Source organism: Petromyzon marinus, chromosome 34 (assembly GCF_048934315.1).
Source record: "Petromyzon marinus isolate PM22_M1 ecotype Great Lakes invasive population chromosome 34, UKy_Petmar_22M1.pri1.0, whole genome shotgun sequence".
NCBI classification, from domain to species: domain Eukaryota; kingdom Metazoa; phylum Chordata; class Hyperoartia; order Petromyzontiformes; family Petromyzontidae; genus Petromyzon; species Petromyzon marinus.
The window spans coordinates 12,579,815-12,601,682 of record NC_133700.1 but is presented as its reverse complement, the minus strand read 5'-3'; the positions used below and the strand labels follow the sequence as shown (position 1 = coordinate 12,601,682).

Sequence of the window (21,868 nt, the reverse complement as noted above, 5' to 3'; positions counted from 1 at the left end):
GGGTCCCTGCAGAGGCGAGGTTTAAAACTTGGCTACTTTGGCCGTGGGTTTTATTAAGGTTACGTTTCTGCTGCCTCCGTGTTAACCGGCCACTTGTAAGCACCGAGCTTAAACGCCGCGTGTCGGAGCGGACAGCTGGGACATTGGGAAAGTTCACGTCTCACCGTTTAACCCACTACGATTAAATCAGGATAATTAATACCTTGTAGATAAACGTAGCAATGTGCATACATCGGGTCAATGTTTGGTTGCAAATGCGATAAGCGGTTATCATAAGCTTTTTGTCGGTACACTGCTAGATGAAGCCCCCCTCCCCAAGCACGTGTTGTTTGACCATACTTCACGCTGGTCAGTGTGGGTTGGTGAAGGGGGTGCCCAAGATTGAGTCACATCCACTCGTCACTGGCCCGGATTGGAACTCGGTTCGCCTTGTTCAGAGTGCAGTGTGCTAACCACCCCACTACCGGTCACTAAAAGCGATTCCAGTACAGTACTTAATAACATTGCATACGAAGACACGTGCTTTAAATTATGTACCAGACGGATACATGAGGGGGTCCTGCACACGTCCAGAGTAATAAACGAGACTCAAACGAAACGACATTGTAATTGGCATTGTGAGTGTAGGGGGCAATTTGGAGACGGTACGTTAATTACAAACCGGGAAGAGAAGACCCCCTTAATCCCCCCTATGGCCCTATTGTTACCTTTGAAGTGCAAGGGATGGAGCTTGAAAATCCCAACCCATGCCATATGCACTTTGGTATGCAGTTATGTAAAACAGCAAAGTGTGTTGGAAATTACTGCGTGCATCATAACGGGCGTCTTTTGCAGATGTGCCAGGGCATCCTTTGGGCATTCATCATATCATGGTCACTAACTCACCACCATGGGCCTGTTTCTGTTCAGCCCAGAGTAAACTTAAGTGGATATAGAGCTGTTAAAGTGGATCGGATGAAACCATTTCCGAGGAATATGCATTAGACAGCTAGACCTTAATAGTGCCACATTACTGTACAGCCAGCAAATCTTGGTAAATTATTCCTTGACAGTTTTTGAATCTTAACAATTGGCAAAATAAAGAGTTGTCACTGCGATTGATGATCTGCTGCCGCTAAAATAGTGCAGGCAAAACAAGTCCTTCGCGGAGTAGCCACACTTTGAAGATTTTGGGGAATTTCCTTGGGATTTGCGGCTTGAAAAATATGTTGCCACTCTTGCGAGTTCACGAACATCTGCTAATTGGCAAGCAGAGCCGGCCCGGGCTTGGTATGCGGCATTCACAATTGCGCACTGCTTGTTGGCTTTAGGTCCGCAGCCGAATGAAACGCTTCACCCGTTGCAAATTCACTCCCCGCCTACCCCCACAGCCACCACGACCGATCCACGCCCACCACATGCGGCGGGCGGCAGCCTTGGGGCAGAGCGTGAGCAGAAGAGGGAAGGGGGGGGGGGTAGAGGAGGCTACGAGCTGCGGGCGTCCACAGGGAGCCTGCGTTGCCCGCAGCTCGGTTTGCTTCCACTCTAGCCGCCCCCGCCGCCTCTAAAGGGGGCGCGTGAACCTTCGTGTTGACACGAGTCCAGTGAACGTGTGCTGCAAACGCGCACGTTTGTGTTGTTAGATACGTTACGCGCTGTTGAAGTATACTCGAGTGTTAGGCTTTTGCGATCAGTATTATTCATAATAAATTGTAAAGCTTGTGGGTGTACTTTCCGACACACCGGTGCGTGCTGAACTAGTAACTAATTGGCATGTTTGTTTACGTGACAAACCGTACTAATTGGCTGTATCGGGTTGTGGCGGGTTTAACGAGACATTTACGCGATCTAACCCCAAAAACCTTTATTATATCAGTGGGTCATTTGGTTAAAAAAATTGGCAGCTTAGTCTGGTCGTGCGCTTGTAGGAAAGCTGAAATGGTTGTTGGAATTCAACACTGCGTGTACAATGAGACACTTGCAGCCCGCATAGAGCAGGTGGCCTCGCGCGAGCAGGCTAGAACAATGAGAGGCCTCGTGGGCACAAAATAACAAAAAAAGCGATTTCCTCGTCAAATAAATAAGTAGAAATTTTACTATACATTAAGCATTTAATGAAAGTGTGATGCTATATTTGTTTAGTGGCGAGTTTTATCCTTAAAATTACTTTTTAGACAAGGTTTAGTTGTGGCTATTTCTTGCACTGGTGGTTAAAATGCCTCTTAACATGGTGCATGAAACTCGGCCAACTCACGTCCTGTAATTTCTCTGTTTTTGGGCAACAAAATTAGCCCCTTTATTTTAAGAAAATAACTTGTCCCTTTGTTCTCTTAATGTTCTGTTTAGCAGAATATAACATGACATCCAAGTCGATTATGATAGTTGAATATTTGCTTCCTGCTTCATTCCTGTGCTGTTGATATTGTTACAGTTCGATTTACTTCCTCAATGATAATTGCAGCACAGCCTCACTGACAACCCATTCCAATTGATGATTAGAGGAAAGTGACAAGAGTCTTGGTCTAATCCAACGTTGACGTTTATGCAACTTGCAAAAAATTTGAGCATTAGCTAATTACAGCCTAGATAAATGCCCTCGCAGATGGGAACTCGACAGTAATACAAAGAATCTGTAACACAGGCGTTATTGATAGCACACTTTTGTGCGTGACAGCTGCTGCAAGTGCAGCATTTGTTCGAGTCACAGTAAGCCACCAGATAATTATTTACCATTGAAGGAGTTATAGTCCATTGCACTGCTTGCTATTGTTTAGAGGTTAATATGTATGAATGAGGATTTTGAGCATCCCTCGTGCATGCGCTGCTGAGTTGGCAGTAGACGTCACCCTGTGGTTAAGGGCTATCCCCTGAAGATATCAGCAAGACTGCGTCATCCTGTCTGAATTTCTGATGGATTTATTACGACGTTTAAAATGGATTACCGGTTTCCAATGGTTTGTGATGTCAGAGTATGTTTGGTCGTAAACATTGGTAAACAATAATGGTGTATATCATTACACATTGCATCTAGCCTTTTGTGATGTTTGGTCTGAAATCTTGGTACCGATGAAAATCTTAACTGCTCATTATTTGGTTTTTTTTATTACACCTTGGGATTCAGCCTTGGTAATAACTTGGACCACAGCCTCTTTTTGGTGGTGGTGGTGGTGATGGCGACAATGGTGGTAAAAAGTGTACAACAGTTTCGGTATTTGCCTTGTTTTTTGTTGCGGCTTTGTGGCTGAAGATGGATTGTGACAACCCCCAGCAGCAGTAGCATTGTTTTGTGTTGAACAGACCTCGAGTGGAGTGACGCACACGGGGCCACGAGAGGCTCAATCCCACTGGGCAGGATGAATGGCGAGACGAGAAACGAGGCAGCCGGCGAGGCCCCTGCCACCGCTGACAAGGACGCTGGTAGGAAGGGGTTTAACCCTCTTCAAGCGGGATTGTCATAACAGCGAATGCCCCAATACATGCAGCACATGACGATTGAGTGTATGCTCTGTTTGGTGTGTTGTGTTTTGGGATTTAACAGTGTGGCTTTTAAAGCAACATGTGAAAGTCCTTTAAATAGTTATTTATCAATGAAAGCCTCATAGGGTCTCCAGACATTTTAAGGAGGGTGCTGGTTGGTTATTTGCATCAATTGTAATATATATTTATTACACGGTATAAATTGATTTTCTTTGTCATACATTTTTTTACTTCATTTTCAAGTCGCAATATCTATGGTTGTGGGTCAAATTTTTTCCCCCCCATATTACATGTTATTTGGCAATTTCCACTATGTGGCTATGGATATGTTTTATTTATCATCAAAATTACAATCCTTTAAGCCACATTGGAGGCCATTAATTGCTATTCATTATGTTGTTCAGAAAAGGCTTGTGGCCAATTCTATAAATACCTAAAGTGGCTTTTCCCTCATTATTTTATCTAAAGCAGTGTAAACTAAGCTTGTGAACAGTGTTCATAGTAATTGAAAATGCATGTTCGCGTTTGTTGGCACAGGCACTGAATAGAATAAAACATTTAACAAAAGTACAAATATTAATACTACTACTTATGGTTAGGCTCTACTCAAGCAGGAAATCGGGGTATGCCGAAAAGGCTGCCTGAATTGTTTGAAAAAAAAATCCTGTCAAACACTATTCTCATGCTAAGGAATCTGTACGTGCAAGGATACTGTGATCTGCAGGCATTCCAGGTGGGGCCCCTGAGGGCATGAGGCTACCCTTTGGTGCCTTGGTCTACTACGTCCTGTGCCTGTGGAAACCCAATGCAAATTTTTGCACTTTAATTGTCTCAAGTAAATTTTTGTAAATGTGAAATTTAGTTAAATATTATGCATTACATTATTGTGTAAATAAAATACCGGAAAAACTTTTAGTAAAACATGAGTCACTAAATGTGCTTTTCTGACTGCAACAAGACCATACCATGTCCAAGTAACAGGAAAGAAATGTGTGCTCCGCACTGAAGAAACATACATTTGCCCACTGAATGCTCTCCGTAATGGCGATGACATTAAAATGAAATGCTTGAAGTGTAATTAGATTTTATTTTATTTTGTACCTACGTGAGTTTACCGAAAGAACCAAAGTGTGTGGATTCCTGCAGTCACGAACGCTTCAAATCAAGATTGTAATTAGATAAAGTGTCAGGTGTAAACTACAGCACATGTAAATGGGACAATTATGTCATTATTTGCAGTATGATGGACATCCCTTGTCAGAGAAAGGCTCTCCCCCAATTAGTCCAGTGCAGAGGTTGTTATTGTGTGTACATGTGTACACACACTCAAGTGTGTATGCAGCATATAAATGAGAAAATCACCAACCTTAACCTGTACGAATGCAGACTGGACCACATCCAAATGGTCGTTTCTGAACAGGAACATATGGTCCACTACGTAGGCCTTGAATGCAACCACTGTTCAAATATATAAACTTTAGAAATGCATCAAAAACAGGTCAGGTCACAAACCATTCCAGTAATGTTAATTGGACCTTTGGAAGTAATTTACACTTACCTGTGAGCATTATGTGCTTTGGAAATATTCTTCCAAGTATTTTGTTGCACAGTGGTGAATGTTTTGTGCATTACGTAATGGCACAGTAATTTAAGTAACATTTTGTCCTTATTTTTGTAGTGCGGCACAATGATATTCATCCTATTCAGATCCAGGTCCAGGACGCAGGCACTATGTTCATAACTGCAATATGATGTATTTATGTAACCTTTGGGTGTACATTACAAGTAGGATGAATTGTATGACAAGTAATGGTGATAATATCAATAATAGCAGTTGCGGTAATTTTCCTGGCATTGTGCTTATCATTGGCTGAACACTTTATATATATAATTGTAACAGTGTGTGATATGATAAATGTAACAGTTGTGGCCATGCATCCCAAACTATGGACCATAAAGTAAATCACTGTAGTCTGCACTCATTCAACTGAGGAGAATTAGCAGAACTACACAAACTCTCTCCTGAAGCCCTCCCCGTCATGGCTTACAGACCTCGACATTAGCATCTATCACCTGAACATTGTCATATGCAAGAATAGAATGGAATAGTTCATGGTTATCAACATGAACATATCCAGATTGGTATAATGGGGTTTATTGGACAGTACAAGTTTTTGTTTGAATAATATTTAGATTTCTTTTTTCAGTTTGCACAATCGTCACTGTCTTCCGAGGAGGTTTTGGGTTTTTGCTTTAGTTTCACTGATTTCCCCATTGTCTGAATGCTGCACCTGTTCCCGGTGTCTGGTGTCCGATCCCCCAGAGGATGTCTGGTCCAAGCAAGACTTGTTCATGCTACTGGAGCGCATGAAGTCTGTCATCCCAGAGAATGACAGTATGAAGTTCAAGACAACGGAGCAACACCTCGATTGGGAGAAGGTTAAATTTTCCGACTTCACTGGGGACATGTGCAAGGAGAAATGGCTCAAACTCTCCAGCGAGGTCTGTGATTATCCCTGTACATTTTTGTCAGTTTTCAGTATTGTTAAAATTGTTTATTTGTATGGAAAAAAAACCTTAAAATATAACTTGCCATTAGACGAACTCCCTGTTCTAAAGCCACAGTGGATAGAGCTCTTTAAAGCCTCCTTGTTAGGTATGTGTGTATACATTTTACAAAAATATCGCTGTGGGTTAGTACCTTGGAACAGGGACAGAGGGTAATAAGAGGCTGCTATTTGTGGTTGTTGCTTCAGAATTTAGAGTCTTGGGCTCAAGCAGTGCCACAGCTCATTCACTTTTTGATGGATTGCTTTGAGGTAGCCAAAACGGCTGCTGTAGTTTGTGATTCAGTGTCATGTATGCTGGCAATTGCCCAGGTCAGGCCCCATGCACTTGCAGACTGTCAAAAGTGGAAGGGTGTATAAAGTATTCCTGAAGTATCTTTCATTTTAGTTTCCTGTTAACACACTCCTCTAGGAAATGAATCTGCGGTCACAGTATTTTGATAATTTAATGTACACATTGGTACCACTATATTGCTGCAAATGTAATTTGGAGAGAACATTGCCTTACATTTCAGGAACATTTACATGCTTTTCTTTCCACATGTACTTCAACCAAAGTGAGCGAATGTAGAACCATGTGTGATCTTATTGTACCGAAAGGATCAGTTTTTACATTCCACCCCTCTTCAGTACCCAGGCCCCCTACAGGGGAAGCTAATGATCCAACCAGCGGACATAATTCTGCGAGCTTCAACTCTGTAAATCCTGATCTTGCCACCACTAGCAGCTCTAATGTAGTGCAACCTCCCGTTCCTTGCCGCTGGTGCCACTAACGAAGGTCTGCGCAGCTAAGCACAGTTAATCAGCATTAACGCACACACTAATATATGCATTAACAAATCTTAACACTTAAAATTTTTAGGCACATGTGTATATAGGTGCAATGCAGTATTCATTTGAATACAGTTTATGTATTGTCGATATACTGTGGCTGATTGTTTCCTAAGGGTTATGTTGGGCAGCGTAACACACTGAGGATTTGATGAGCATGCATTTCTTGCAGATTCGTAAATTCCGGACTCTCACGGAGCTCCTTGTGGATGCGAAAGAGCATGTGAAGAACCCCTACAAAGGAAAGAAAATCAAGGTATGCTAGGATGCAATGCACCTTCCTCCTATACACGGCTGATTGCCTTCCTCCATCTCCGCAGTGAATATTCCTCAGACGCATTCTGTCCCTTGACTACCATGTTTATTCTTGACTTCTGGCCATCATTCCTTTTAGTGACGTGACCTGCTCAAGTCCACTATTCTTAATCGGCAATATGATTTGTCTAACTTTTATATATTCTCTGATTGATGTGTTCCTCTGAAATTTGTATTTTTCCATTTCTTTGTCAATCCTCATTGATGATCTGTATGTCATAAGAGGTAATATGTACCGATTTTTTTTGTGTTTCAATATATAGTGAACTTGGACTTAGGTCACCTTTTGAATGCTTTTGGGACCCATATTATAAATGTCACCGTGCGTGTGTTCTGCAGAGCCACCCAGACTTCCCAAAGAAGCCGCTCACCCCATACTTCAGGTTCTTCATGGCCAAGCGTGCCAAGTATGCCAAGATGCATCCTGATCTCACCAACCTGGACCTCACCAAGATCTTGTCTACCAAGTACAAGGAGATGACCGAGAAGAAGAAGGTGCTGACTTGTGCGATGTAGTGACTGACTGTTAATGGGTTGGTGAGGAAATGTGAGATGGAGTGGTTCTGAGAGACTAACTATATGCTGAAAGAATTGTCATTCCAAGATTTGTATTTTGGGGGCACAGGCCTAATTTTCAAGGTTGGGGACACCTCATGCTGTTTTTAGTTACCCTATGTTTTTTTAAACTTTAAACCCATATGCATAATATTCCAAGTAACTAGACAATACACTTATAATTTTAGTTACATTTGTGCATTTGCATTATTATCCATGTGGCCGTAAAAATCTGCTGAATTTCGTGGCTTAGTGCAATAAATTATTCGTATACCATGAGTAGGTTAAAAATAACCACGCGTTTTTTGTTTTAATTTACAGTCTTAAAACACGAAAGATAACAAAACGTACACGTACAGTATTGCTCAATTTCACTTTTTGTTCCTAATTCTCTCCTTGTAAGAACACGGTAATGTGGATGATTTAGGCAACGTCATGACAAAATACTTAATGTTAATGTTTAATGTCCATTTTATATTATATTTACGAATAGCCTTAACTCCCATGCAGTAACATTTATAATTTGTTTCTAATTCCAACAAAACGGCAAAGCAAAACAGAAGTGGACAAATCAGGATGCACTTATTAGAACTATGTAATCATTGATGCTTAGTTGAAAATTAGAAGTAAATGAATATATATAAGTTAAACGACAATTCACTTGAGGCAGTGTAGTTTAATGTTGCGTGAATTATCCGGAAATCAAATAGGAAACAAAGTCGTACGTTGAGGTTAAAATTTTGCATATGTGGTTGAAATTCCCCTTACAACTGCATAAACACATCTATACATTAAACACTAATGAATACAAGTTAATAAGATAAGTGCCACGTCAAACAGCCACAATGTGAGAGTGAGCTACACATGACTGAAAAGGACTCACTCTAGATTCTTGTTGGGTATCCCCCATCGAATGCAAAAAATGACAGACAACAAAAAGTAGGTGTCCACCCTGCCTCTTATGCTCAGACAATTACAGTCAAGTCATTTCATGCTGAATCCCCATTATAATCCATGCCCTGAGGCCGTTTGGTCATATGAGGCAGTAAATGTTGAAGTGAAGCCTCTCAGGCTTAAGTCCTTTCAATTTTACAAATCCATACATGTCCTTCGTTGAGAGCCTATGATTTGGGCTGCTTAAGCTGTCCATTGTTAAACATTGCAGTACATCAACCGACATGGTCATTTAGCGGGGAGAGACATTTCTGGAACCTAGTTTTACTGTGAAATATCCTGTGTATTTCATCAATATATCTTATGCTCATGGGTATATGGAGCTAGTATTTTGAATGTTGTCCTCGTTTTGTTTTGTACAGCTGAAGTACATGGAAGATTACCAGCGAGACAAGGAGGAGTTTGACAAAGCTATGGCCAAGTTTAGGTGAGAATATCGTTATAATTAGGCACATGGACTATTTGTTAATGCAATTGCTTGTAAATATAATTGTGAAAGTGGCTGTGGGCTTGTTTGTGTGTTTTATGGATCATGAGGCACCACTCACAATATAATATATAGATTGGTGTCACTGCATTGCATATTTCTCCAGTATTAATGGTAATGTGTGTGTTTTTTTAACATGCATGTTGCAGTCATGTGTACATTAAACGTCTATGATGAACTTTGCTACACTTAACTGTAGATATTTTCCTGAAAGGTGTTAAATAATTATTGTATCAGAATAATAGATGTGGCAATAGTAGGGTCCATAGAGTCAAACTTACACAATTTCGTTGTGACGCTTCGCATCAGGTATGTAGTGAACCTTTATATGGGGAAGAAATAGATTTAAAACGTCTGCAGCAGTGATGTCTCTTGACTACAGAGCTGCCTTGTGTAAGTGTCTTATCTCGAATCCGGATATGTGCATGTGCATCCCGCTTGTTCTCGCAGGGAGCAGCACCCAGACCTGGTGGAGGTTGCCGTGCGCAAGTCAGACGTCCCCGAGAAGCCCAAGACACCACAGCAACTGTGGTACCACCACGAGAAGAAGGCCTACATGAAGCTTCACCCCGAGGTAAACGCGCCAGCCTTTTGTTAGGGTTCACTTTGTTAATGGATGATGAGATAAGAGGTCTCTAGCGACCCATCTGGGCCCTTCCAAAAGCTGCCACCACGAGACTGGCATTAAAAAGTTATTTACCTAATGCTCGCAGTCCCGTTAATGATCCTTTCCTTCCATTATTAAGAGAGTAGTTGAGGTAGGATGATGCTATGTATATATTCTTATTTGGCTGTGCACTTGACACTTTTTAAAATGTCAATGTTAGCTGTGTTAATATATGTCATAAATTTAATTCAACTTTCGCAATTTTCTGCAGAAATTTCTAATCTTACATGCATACATGTTTGCACCTTTTTTGTCGAATCTTTGAAATTGATACAACATTAAATAAATGTTGCATACCAAGCACTTGCATACCTAATGTTGTATATCAAGCAAACGGTTTAATTTTAATAATTGCAACCCATTTTGTCAATCCGCGGCTGAATAAATGCCTCCATTCCTTGTCGGTCGTCCGAGTTGTCACTCTACTTCACACTGCTCAGTGCAGGTTGATGAAGGGGAGGTTCAGGACCAGTTCAGATATCATTGTCCACTGATATAAGCTATGGCTGTGAATATAAATCGGATACTGTATGTATATTCATAAGTGTATGATTGATGGCGCAGAGCAAGAACCACTGAACCACCGCTCCAGTCTGGGTTGCATTAAGAACCCGCTTTTTCTGTTCTTTCTTTTGCTTCAGATGAACCTGAAGGAAGTGAACGAGACCCTGAGACGCCAGTGGTCGGTGCTTCCTGATAAGAAGAGGCTCAAGTGGATCGCCAAGGCCCTGGAGCTCCAGAGACAGCACGCGGTTAGAGCAACCCCCATGCTAAGCAGCGAGAAAGATGCACTGAGCGCGCTCACCATCTGCTGAAAACAATTTCGCGCTAATTTTCTACAAAATTAGCAGCCCTGCACCTACCTCCCTCCCTCCTCCCAGCGAGCCCAGCCAAACCTTTTTCTTTATATGATAGTGAAAGTTCCCGTCGTTGAATGATGGTTCTCTCCCACTCCTGGGTGCCCCCCACTCGCATGTAACAACCCCCAGGGCACCCCTACCACCCGCATTTTGCGCCCCTCCTCGCGCACTTACCCCCCACCTTTGCTTCCCCTTGATTCTGCGTCCCCCACCATGCACACCCACCCACGCACCCGCTCTCCTCTGCACGCTGGGTGGCGCATGGCCTCCAACCGGTCAGAACTTGCGCCGGGCAGCATGTGGCCAGCCAGCAAAACTTTTTTATAACATACTATCATACATAAGTGTGCCTATTTGTTTACTATTATGGTTGTAAAACGTCATTTGTGTTTTTGTCTTGGAAATTTTTGTTGATCAGTGGTCACTTGCTGATAGTATATACAAGTAGCGAGGTCCTTGCAGGCGAAATGGAAAGTAGGTGAGTGTGCTGCGTATGGCATGATCTAATATACATGTTGACCGCATTCCTTACCCAGTTGGAGCTGAAGGAGTACATATGCACACACCCAGAATATGTGCCCAACGACGCCAAGTCTGTCCTCTCCAAGGCTGAGTGGCTGCTCAAGGACAAGCACGATGGACGGCCTACCAAGCCGCCACCGTAAGCACGCACTCACCCACTCAATCGCCTGCCTGCCAGCTCTCCACCACAATATCTACTCTTATTCATTTTCTTTAGTTCTTTCGGTAAAGTCACGTGAAAATGCAAAATAAAGTGAATAAAAATAATGAAAATCACTAATGTCGACTAGCCTGGTTCTTAATCGAAGTGAGTGTACTGGCAGTCTTTAATGTAGACTGTAGCCTGGTTCTTAACCTTGGTGAGCATACTGGCAGTTTAATGTAGACTGTAGCCTGGTTTTTAACATGAGTGAGCGTACTGGCAGTTTATAATGTAGATGTATTCTTGGTTCTTTCAGTAATTTAAATATAATAAAATAAAAACAAAAGCACGACCTTTTGATCGCAAAACAAGCTGTCATCATCAGGAAAAGGGGGGTTAGCCTCTAAAGGCAAACTGTTTATAAAGGTTTAGAGATGGGCTCTCTCCACCCCTCCAACTTGGGCTCTTGTTTCATTTTACACAAATGCATGCTGCAACAGTCCAATTTTTGGAAAATATCTACCAGCGTCACTGAATATACTTGGTGTGAGATTCACCTAGTATTTTGTTTATTCACGCAAAGAGTTTAATGTAGGCTGTAAACTAAATTTGGTTCAAATGACAGTGACTTTGCAGACTATAACCTACGTCACAATAAGTGGCCACTTTGAGGTCTGATGTCAAGCTTGGAACAACTACCGAGTTGGATGTAAAATTACAGCTTGTAAAAATATCAACAATTGTCCTGCAATTAATACACTACATTTGCACGTATTTTAGCTGATAGTCTTACGTAAACATTTGCAAGTTATTGAGAACTTTGCATACAGTGGTTGCTGCTGCTTATTCACCCACTCAGGAACGGCTACTCCCTCTTCTGCGCGGAGCTGATCGCAAGTCTCAAGGATGTCCCTAGCACGGAGCGCATGCATGAGTGCAGCCGGCAGTGGAAGGTGCTCTCGCCCAAGGAGAAGGATGCATACCACAAGCGCTGCGAGCAGGTGAGACCTGCGAACCACAGCCCTGTCGATCATTTTTAACAGCGCCGTACTCCTGTGCAGTTAGGCCTGCTGCTATCGGGCTTAAAAGTGTGCGATGACACCTGTGCAGTGACGTAGTATGGTTGGCATGGGCCCAGGTACAAGAAATTATACCAGGCCTTGTGTCCCAATTTCTCTCCGCTTTGTTTTTCAACGACTACTAGAAACTATTTAAATTAATTACGAGATAAGGCCCACTGAGCTATAGATCTCGTTTTCAGAAGTGACCTGGCCACAAATATTAGCTCAAAGAAGTGGATTATCATGTGGAAATGTATAACAGCCAAATACTCTAAGCGCATGTTTCTAATTGTGGAGGGCAAACCCGGAGAGAACATGCAAACTGCAACTATACAGGGGTCAGGATCGAACCCACACCCTCTTGCATACCAGGCGAGGCAGATAACACCTCGCCTACCGTGGTGAGATGCCTGGGCCCCCCTTCTTTCCGTGGGCCTCAATGCACCTACAACACTGCCAACACACTATAGCTATGCCATTGTGTTCCACTGAGATGAAAAATATATATTACATTCACTGTACATGTTGACCTTTATTTCCATGAGGATGAAAATAATGTGAGATATCCCTTGTCTGTGTATATGAATCTGGGAGTGACTTGAAATCGTTGTAGATATCAGTTTTGAATCCTTTGTCTGATGTGTTGTGACTTTGTTTCTTGCAGAAAAAAAAGCAGTATGAAATTGATTTTCAGAAATTTGTTGAGGTAAGGATTACCCATTGTCTCCAAACTGCTTTCTAGGTGTGGTGGTACGTGCTTTATTCTGACACTTTTGTAGTGCAGTAAAACCATGCGGAGACGAGGAATTCTCTAAGGGCTGTTGTCGTTTAATAAAACACTGTCACACTCGACATCCTACACTCACACCAGTGTAGGTGCACTCTATCTCGGTCCTTTACCCCGGACACTGAATACTATTTGGACCCCTACCTTCGGCTACCCTATGGGCTCTCTTACTCGTCTGCCCGGAGTGGGCCTTCAGCCAACACCGCTCCGCGACGAGGAAAGAGACCCTCTTCTAGCAGATCCTTACCCTGGCTCCCTACGACGACCCCGCCTCCGTCCCGGAGTCCCCCTTAAGAACCCTTTGGGCGGCTCCGCCCCCCAGCTCGGCTCCGCCCCCCAGCTCGGCTCCGCCCATGTTCCCTAAGGTGCTCTCCAAAGCCACATGCGTAACCCGTGACGTTATGTCATTTTTGACTATCAACCCGCTCGTATTTCCTTCTGATCTCGCCCCCTCATTGGTTACTCACAATACTCTACACTTTGAAGGCAAGGGTTAGTGGATCGTGTAGATTTGTAAAACTGTCACACCCGTGGGACTGAGGTGACCAAGAAATCACAGTAGGGAAAGAAAGTTTGTGAACCTATCTGTGTTAATTTATGAGTTACTTTCTCATATATATAAGTTTTCTCCGGATGTTCTGGTTTTCTCTCGCATGCAAAATAGCCCTTTTGAAGGAAGTAGCTGTACAGCCCGAAGCAGGATGCTTCTGAAATTGCCTCGTGCCTCGGTGACGTTTTCCTGCCATATTTACAACGGCATACCTTGTGGGTTGGAGAATGGACCATGAATGCAGATGTCGCACAACTTTTGAGATTCCTTCAGTTACTTTTTTTGTTATCCTTGGTGGCATGACAGCACTTCCACACATTCTAGATAGAGAAATGTTGATCATGTAACAGTCAAACCAATGTTTGATTCTCATCTGAAATGTAACCAAATTAAGTAAAAAATGTAATGTGATTTACCACCAGACTGACACCATAGATTCGCTAGTTGCAGGGTGGTTCCCGTTCACCGCTGAATCTCAGAACGGACAAGCAGGCTTCATTTTATTTAGAGAGGAATAATGCACCGTTGTTTTTAAAGAGATTGTACTCATCCGCAGAGAACTGTAGTGTTACGACCGCACTCTATGATAGCTGACACCAAACTGCCACACGCCCTCCCGCATGGCCCTGTGGGAGCAATGGTACCGATAAAGTTATTTTATTTCTAGTTTTTCTTAAGATTCTGCTCCGATGACTTACACATACATGTACGTCATAAGAATGGGAAAGGGTTAATCACACACGGCTGTCCCACCCGATGCCACATCATTGTTCTGACTTGTCATGCACCCATCCACCGCTGGATATGCAGTTTGGAGCACATTGCATTGAACCCTGTTGCCCATGGAGTGTTTCTGAAAGGACTTTTTGCCATATTGTGCAGAACCTGACTGACGAGGAGCGCGAGCGAATACAAATGGAAGAACGGGCCAAGGAGGGCGGCAAGATGGCAAGTCTCGCAACAGCTGCCGCCTTGGGCAAGGACATAACCAACTCCCCTGGACCCACTGTGAGTCGGCAGCTGCATGAGGAGGCACCTGGCAGTCACGCTCATTGAAATAAATTGCAAGCAATTGCATGTAGCTGTTATTAGCTCTTCCAACTAATGTTGAAAACGTTAATGTATTGTATCTATAGCGGAGAGATACATTAACTCTCTTAAACATCCAATTTAAATATATTTATGTATGATGTGTTGCTATTCAGGACTTACCTTTGAGAAAACTTTCTAAAATAAAGGGTTCTCCCAAAATTGGAAATAAAAGCAGCATATAAAATGGATTAACCTCTTCGGCCAAAGCGTGTTGACTTTTATCAATGTGCTTGCCTCCCCGTGGCATTATTATGTGTGACATCTCGCAACGTCATGCGCTGTGTGACATCTCGTGTGGATTTAAGTGTAACATTATTGATAATTAAATATTTAAGAGTACGGACCCTTGTTCCAAAGTGTTACAGAATCCACGCATATGCAAGATGTTTCTTCCTTGTTTGCTGTTGCAACAGAGCGCTGTAGATCGGCCTCAACGCCCCATCTCGGCCATGTTCATTTTCTCGCAAGAGAAGCGCAAGAAGCTGAGGAAGAAGAACCCAGACCTCCCAGAGAGCGAGCTCACACGACTGCTGGCTCGCCTCTGGAGCGAGCTCTCGGAGAAGAAAAAGGTAAAAGGGGGTGAAGCTGGGCTGCAGCTCCGTGAGCTTGTGAGCTGCTGTATAACCAGGTACATTGGCTTTAGTGTGGATGCATGCTCACGATATGATTATTATTTTAATGCACATTTCTAGGCACGGTGTCATTGTTGAGAATTGCCAGAGATATACCTGTACATTGACTTTTGCGTAGCTGTGTAGGGGTAAACCAATAGGTGGCGTTGAAATGTGCCCTTTTAAAGTTCTCGTAGGGAAGCCTTGCGTAGCATTTATGGCTCGCTTGAAAATACAATCTTAAACCAAAATTGCATGGGTGTTTTTGGCATCTCATCTAGTAAAATCAAGGACAATTAATTCGTATATAAGTAATGCACAGCTAAGAACCAAACATTTCAGTGGACTACAAATTGACACAAGTTTTCATTGTATTCCTGGCATCGTTTCATGAACGTACAAAAATCCAGGAGAAGTACAAGAAGCTGGAGGCATCCATGAAGGCAGACTACGAGCAAAAGATGCAGACGCAGCTCAAGGAGAAGAAGGATTCTGCCAGTAACAGCAGTGCCCGACGTGGCCGCATGCCTGATCCCCCCAAGACCCCTGAGGAGCTCTTCCAGATGAGCAAGCTGGACGAGTACCTGGCACGCTTCAAGGTAAGGGCAGTGTCGTAACTCAAATTGTATTTAGGCAGTATTGTGGCACAGTGGTGACAGTAAGAAGAAGGGCCTAGGTTTAATTTCTGACACGAGCACCTTTCTCTGCATGGGTTTCCACTGGGTGATCCGGTTTCCTCCTATAGCTTAACAAAAACTTAAACCAAAAAACGTTTTCGAAATCACCAAAAGAAAGCCATAAAAGCAATGTAACAGTGATCATAGGAACTGTCACCGAATTTTCACAATAAACGACATAACATGTACAGTGAGGGAAAAAAGTATTTGATCCCCTGCTGATTTTGTATGTTTGCCCACTGACAAAGAAATGATCAGTCTATAATTTTAATGGTATGTTTATTTGAACAATGAGAGACAGAATAACAAAAAAATCCAGAAAAACGCATGTCAAAAATATTATAAATTGATTTGCATTTTAATGAGGGAAATAAGTATTTGACCCCTCTGCAAAACATGACTTAGTACTTGGTGGCAAAACCCGTGTTGGCAATCACAGAGGTCAGACGTTTCTTGTAATTGGCCACCAGGTTTTCACACATCTCAGGAGGAATTTTGTCCCACTCCTCTTTGCAGATCTTCTCCAAGTCTTCTTTGGTTCTTTCGGTAAAGTCACGTAGAATGAGAATAAAATAATGAAATAAAATAAGACAATAAAATTCTCACGACGTTTCCGCCACAACACAAGTAGCTTTCATCAGGTGAAAGAACAGAACTGTCGGGATGACAGTGCTCCAATGAGTGGTGTTAAGATTCGTAGCGTCTTTTTAAGCTCGGTGAGAGGCGTGAAACCTTTTGACAAAGGAGTTTAAGTATCAAAGCAGGAGAATTTAGCATTGAATTAGCTGAGGGATTAGCTTGTGACAGAAATAGCTATGTTAAAGTCAAAGTTTGCCTATCAACAGAGGCATTTAGTATATGGACGCTAAAGGCCTCCAAGTACCCAAATATCATTTAGTATATGCTTTGTGATTAATAGCCCAGCTTATTGAAGAATATATTAAGTACATTTATTATATTCTTAGTTTTTTCGGTAAAGTCACGTTGAAGAGAAACAACAAAATAACAAAATATATATAAAACAATAAAAAATTCTCACGACGTTTCGACCATAACTCAAACGGTCATCATCAGGTGTGTCGGTTTGCATAAATTTATTTTGAAAACGGCATATTTATTTATTTATATATAAAAAAAATAACGTTTGCGTCACGCGCAGCGATTGGCAGTTTGCCCAGGACTAGTCCATCTATTTTTTGAAAAGAGGAGGGGGGAGACGAAATTTGTTTTTATGTATGCTGTCTGAAAGCCACTGTAAGCGTGAACAATCAATCAAGAACTGAAATGATTTATCAAATCTTTCCAATGATTGCTAAGATAGAATCCATCTTCTCGGTTGAAATTGTCTCTGTGCTTGTATATGTGGATAGCCTCATGAACGAATCTCTCATGGAAGCCAGATGGCTTACAAAGAACCTCCGTCTTGGAAAAGTCAATGGCATGTGAGCCTACTGAATTAGAACAATGATCTGCTACGGCCGAGGTGTTGGTCCTACCGTGTTTAAGGTCTGCTTTATGTTCACGAATGCGGTCCGAGATATGGCGTTTGGTTTCTCCAATGTAACTACTACCACAGAGGCAACTTAGTTTGTAGACACCAGGGTATTGTATGTCCGGAATCACATCTTTTACAGACGGAACCAGATCACGGATTTTATGTAATGTGTTGAAACGGACCTGGATCTTGTGTTTATTCAAGATTTTGGAGATGTTTTTTGTGATCCCAGCAATGTAGGGTAAAGTGATGGTTTTGAAAGGCTCCTCAAGAGGGTTCTTCTTCATGGTTTGAGTGATAGCTTTGCGGATTGTATAGTCGGAGTAACCATTAGCCCTAAGAGCTTGGTGTACGTGCTTGAGTTCACTGCTTATGTGTTCCTGGTCGGATATGCATTGGGCTCTATGATACAGAGTCTTGATGAGAGAATTCTTCTGTGATGGATGGTGGTGGGAATCCGGTTTCAGATAAGCATCCGTATGGGTAGCTTTCCTGTAGACAGAGTGGCTCATTGAACCATCAGGTCTCTTTTTAATTAGGACATCCAAAAAAGGTATCTTGCCATCTATTTCGACTTCCATGGTAAATCTGATGGCTGGGTGTATGGAATTGATGTGGTCGAAGAATTGGTCTAGAGCAGGCCGGCCATGTGGCCAGATGACAAAAGTGTCATCCACGTACCTCTTCCATAAGGTTGGGCGCAGAGTGGCAGTCTGGATGGCGTCAGTCTCAAATTTCTCCATGAAAATGTTAGCTATAACTGGAGAAAGGGGGGAGCCCATTGGGGTGCCCTCAGTTTGTTTGTAGAAAGTTCCATTCCAAGTGAAGTATGTATTGGTTAAACAGTGTCTCACCAGGGGGGGTACCTCAGTGTTTAGTCCTTGATGAACCAAGTCTTCAATGATTGGAATGGTGTCAGGTACAGGAACCTTGGTGAATAAGGAAACTACATCAAAACTGACAAGCAGGTCGTCTGGGGACAGGGAAATACCCTTGATTGTTGATACCAGGTGAGTAGAATTTTGTACCGCAGAGGTGGTCTTTCCAGTGAAAGGACGCAGGATTTCAGACAAAAAACGAGCTAGTTTGTAGGTGGGGGAGCTGATAGTAGAGACTATGGGACGAAGAGGTGTATCAACTTTATGTATTTTTGGTAAGCCGTATAATCTTGGTGGCCTGGCAGCAGAAGGTTTCAACGAAAACTGTTTAGATTGATCAATTAATGCGGTTGAATCAGAAATTATTTTGTTGGTTTGTGTGACGAGGCTGTTGGTGGGATCTCTTTTTATTTTTGTATAACTACCATCGTCGAGTAATTCTTTAATTTTGTTGTTGTATTCTATTTTATCCATGATGACAGTAGCATTGCCTTTGTCAGCTGAGAGAACTACAATATCATTCCTCTTTTTTAATTTATATAATTCAAAACGCTCATCTTTGCTGAGGTTGCTAGCTGGCATCTTAGCGTTTTTGAGGGTTGCAGCGATTTCAGATCTTGCCACGTCTGCAGCGATGTGACCCAGGCCCCTGAGAGCAACGTCTACTTGGGCAATTATATCATTAACTGGTATGTGTTTAGGTGTGACTGCAAAGTTTAGACCTTTAGCTAAAACGGATTTCAGACCATCGGAAATAGAACTGTTACTGCGATTAATTACGACTTTATTAACGTCTAACTTTTTGGTGTGTGGGTCCGGTCTTTTGTTGAAGAGGAGGTTAAATTTGGAAATCAGGTTTTCCTTACATTTGGTCGACATAGTAGCAGCTGAAGAGGCAGTCATATTGTCTACATGTTCCCAATCCGATGTGGACATTATTGCCGTCAATGATAAGTGTGATTTGTAGAGTGTCTTGTCTAACTGATCTAGTTCTGTGCGTATAAGTCTGATTTTTTCTGAGATAAGAGCTAAGCTAGTTTTGTAAAGAATTCGTTTCGCATTAGAAGAAGTTACAGTAGCAGAGGTGAGTGTAAATGCGATTGGTATTACCCCAGAGTCGCGGCATCTCTTCAGGAAGGTGAGAGACTCGATCAGCTGAGCTTTCTTATCCCGGAGTTTGTTGAAGGATCTTAAAGTTATGTGAAAACCCTCCCCGTAGAGGCGATTAAATTTTGATTTAAAGCTTTCGTGACTGCAGTAATTCATATTCTTAGTTTTTTCGGTAAAGTCACGTTGAAGAGAAACAACAAAATAACAAAATATATATAAAACAATAAAAAATTCTCACGACGTTTCGACCATAACTCAAACGGTCATCATCAGGTGTGTCGGTTTGCATAAATTTATTTTGAAAACGGCATATTTATTTATATATATATAAAAAATAACGTTTGCGTCACGCGCAGCAATTGGCAGTTTGCCCAGGACTAGTCCATCTATTTTTTGAAAAGAGGAGGGGGGAGACGAAATTTGTTTTTATGTATGCTGTCTGAAAGCCACTGTAAGCGTGAACAACACCTCGGCCGTAGCAGATCATTGTTCTAATTCAGTAGGCTCACATGCCATTGACTTTTCCAAGACGGAGGTTCTTTGTAAGCCATCTGGCTTCCATGAGAGATTCGTTCATGAGGCTATCCACATATACAAGCACAGAGACAATTTCAACCGAGAAGATGGATTCTATCTTAGCAATCATTGGAAAGATTTGATAAATCATTTCAGTTCTTGATTGATTGTTCACGCTTACAGTGGCTTTCAGACAGCATACATAAAAACAAATTTCGTCTCCCCCCTCCCCTTTTCAAAAAATAGATGGACTAGTCCTGGGCAAACTGCCAATCGCTGCGCGTGACGCAAACGTTATTTTTTTATATATAAATAAATAAATATGCCGTTTTCAAAATAAATTTATGCAAACCGACACACCTGATGATGACCGTTTGAGTTATGGTCGAAACGTCGTGAGAATTTTTTATTGTTTTATATATATTTTGTTATTTTGTTGTTTCTCTTCAACGTGACTTTACCGAAAAAACTAAGAATATGAATTACTGCAGTCACAAAAGCTTTAAATCAAAATTTACATTTATTATATTATGTAATATAGACTTAGTTCTTTTCACATCGGTTTACTGTATGAAAGTTGGGTAGTTGGAGGCCTTTAGCGTCCATATACTAAATGTCTCTGTTGATAGGTAAACTCTGACTTTAACATGGCTATTTCTGTCACAAGCCAATCCCTCAGCTATTTCAATGCTAAATTATCCTGCTTTGATACTAAAACTCCTTTGTCAAGAGGTTCACGCCTCTCACCGAGCTTAAAAAGACGCTACGAATCTTAACAACACTCATTGGAGCACTGTCGTCCCGACAGTTCTGTTCTTTCACCTGATGAAGGCTACTTGTGTTGTGGCCTGAAACGTCGTGAGAATTTTATTGTCTTATTTTATTTTATTATTTTACTTTCACCCAGTTGTCCTCTGAATCATTCAGATGTTCATTAGCAAACTTCAGACGGCCATGTATATGTGCTTTCTTGAGCAGGGGGACCTTGCGGGCGCTGCAGGATTTCAGTTCTTCACGGCGTAGTGTGTTACCAATTGTTTTCTTGGTGACTATGGTCCCAGCTGCCTTGAGATCATTGACAAGATCCTTCCGTGTAGTTCTGGGCTGATTCCTCACCGTTCTCATGATCATTGCAACTCCACGAGGTGAGATCTTGCATGGAGCCCCAGGCCGAGGGAGATTGACAGTTCTTTTGTGGTTCTTCCATTTGCGAATAATCGCACCAACTGTTGTCACCTTCTCACCAAGCTGCTTGGCAGTGGTCTTGTAGCCCATGCCAGCCTTGTGTAGGTTTACAATCTTGTCCGTGACATCATTGGAGAGCTCTTTGGTCTTGGCCATGGTGGAGAGTTTGGAATCTGATTGATTGATTGCTTCTATGGACAGGTGTCTTTTATACAGGTAACAAGCTGATATTAGGAGCACTCCATTTAAGAGTGTGCTCCTAATCTCAGCTCGTTACCTGTATAAAAGACACCTGGGAGCCAGCAGTCTTTCTGATTGAGAGGGGGTCAAATACTTATTTCCCTCATTGCAATGGAAATAAATTTATAACATATTTGGCATGCGTTTTTCTGGATTTTGTTGTTATTCTGTCTCACTGTTCAAATAAACCTACCATTAAAATTATAGACTGATCATTTCTTTGTCAGTGGGCAATTGTACAAAATCAGCAGGGGATCAAACACTTTTTTTCCCTCACTGGAACTAGTAATGGACAAACATCCTAACGTGC

General features: G+C 42.1%; 1 protein-coding gene across 4 annotated transcripts in view; it reads left to right on the top strand.

The window, feature by feature from the left end:
* Nucleotides 1-21,868, top strand: part of LOC116948737 (nucleolar transcription factor 1-like) — a 33,175-nt gene that overhangs the window by 2,195 nt on the left and 9,112 nt on the right. For all 4 annotated transcript variants that reach the window (XM_032965766.2, XM_032965767.2, XM_032965765.2 and 1 more), the window contains exons 2-14: nt 3,277-3,396; nt 5,780-5,958; nt 7,027-7,110; nt 7,509-7,664; nt 9,041-9,105; nt 9,616-9,739; nt 10,474-10,584; nt 11,229-11,353; nt 12,216-12,357; nt 13,082-13,123; nt 14,637-14,762; nt 15,260-15,415; nt 15,868-16,056. In XM_032965766.2, coding sequence (XP_032821657.1) covers nt 3,333-3,396; nt 5,780-5,958; nt 7,027-7,110; nt 7,509-7,664; nt 9,041-9,105; nt 9,616-9,739; nt 10,474-10,584; nt 11,229-11,353; nt 12,216-12,357; nt 13,082-13,123; nt 14,637-14,762; nt 15,260-15,415; nt 15,868-16,056 — 1,563 coding nt within the window. In that variant the 5' untranslated portion in view covers nt 3,277-3,332. The remainder of the gene's footprint in view (nt 1-3,276; nt 3,397-5,779; nt 5,959-7,026; nt 7,111-7,508; nt 7,665-9,040; nt 9,106-9,615; nt 9,740-10,473; nt 10,585-11,228; nt 11,354-12,215; nt 12,358-13,081; nt 13,124-14,636; nt 14,763-15,259; nt 15,416-15,867; nt 16,057-21,868) is intronic.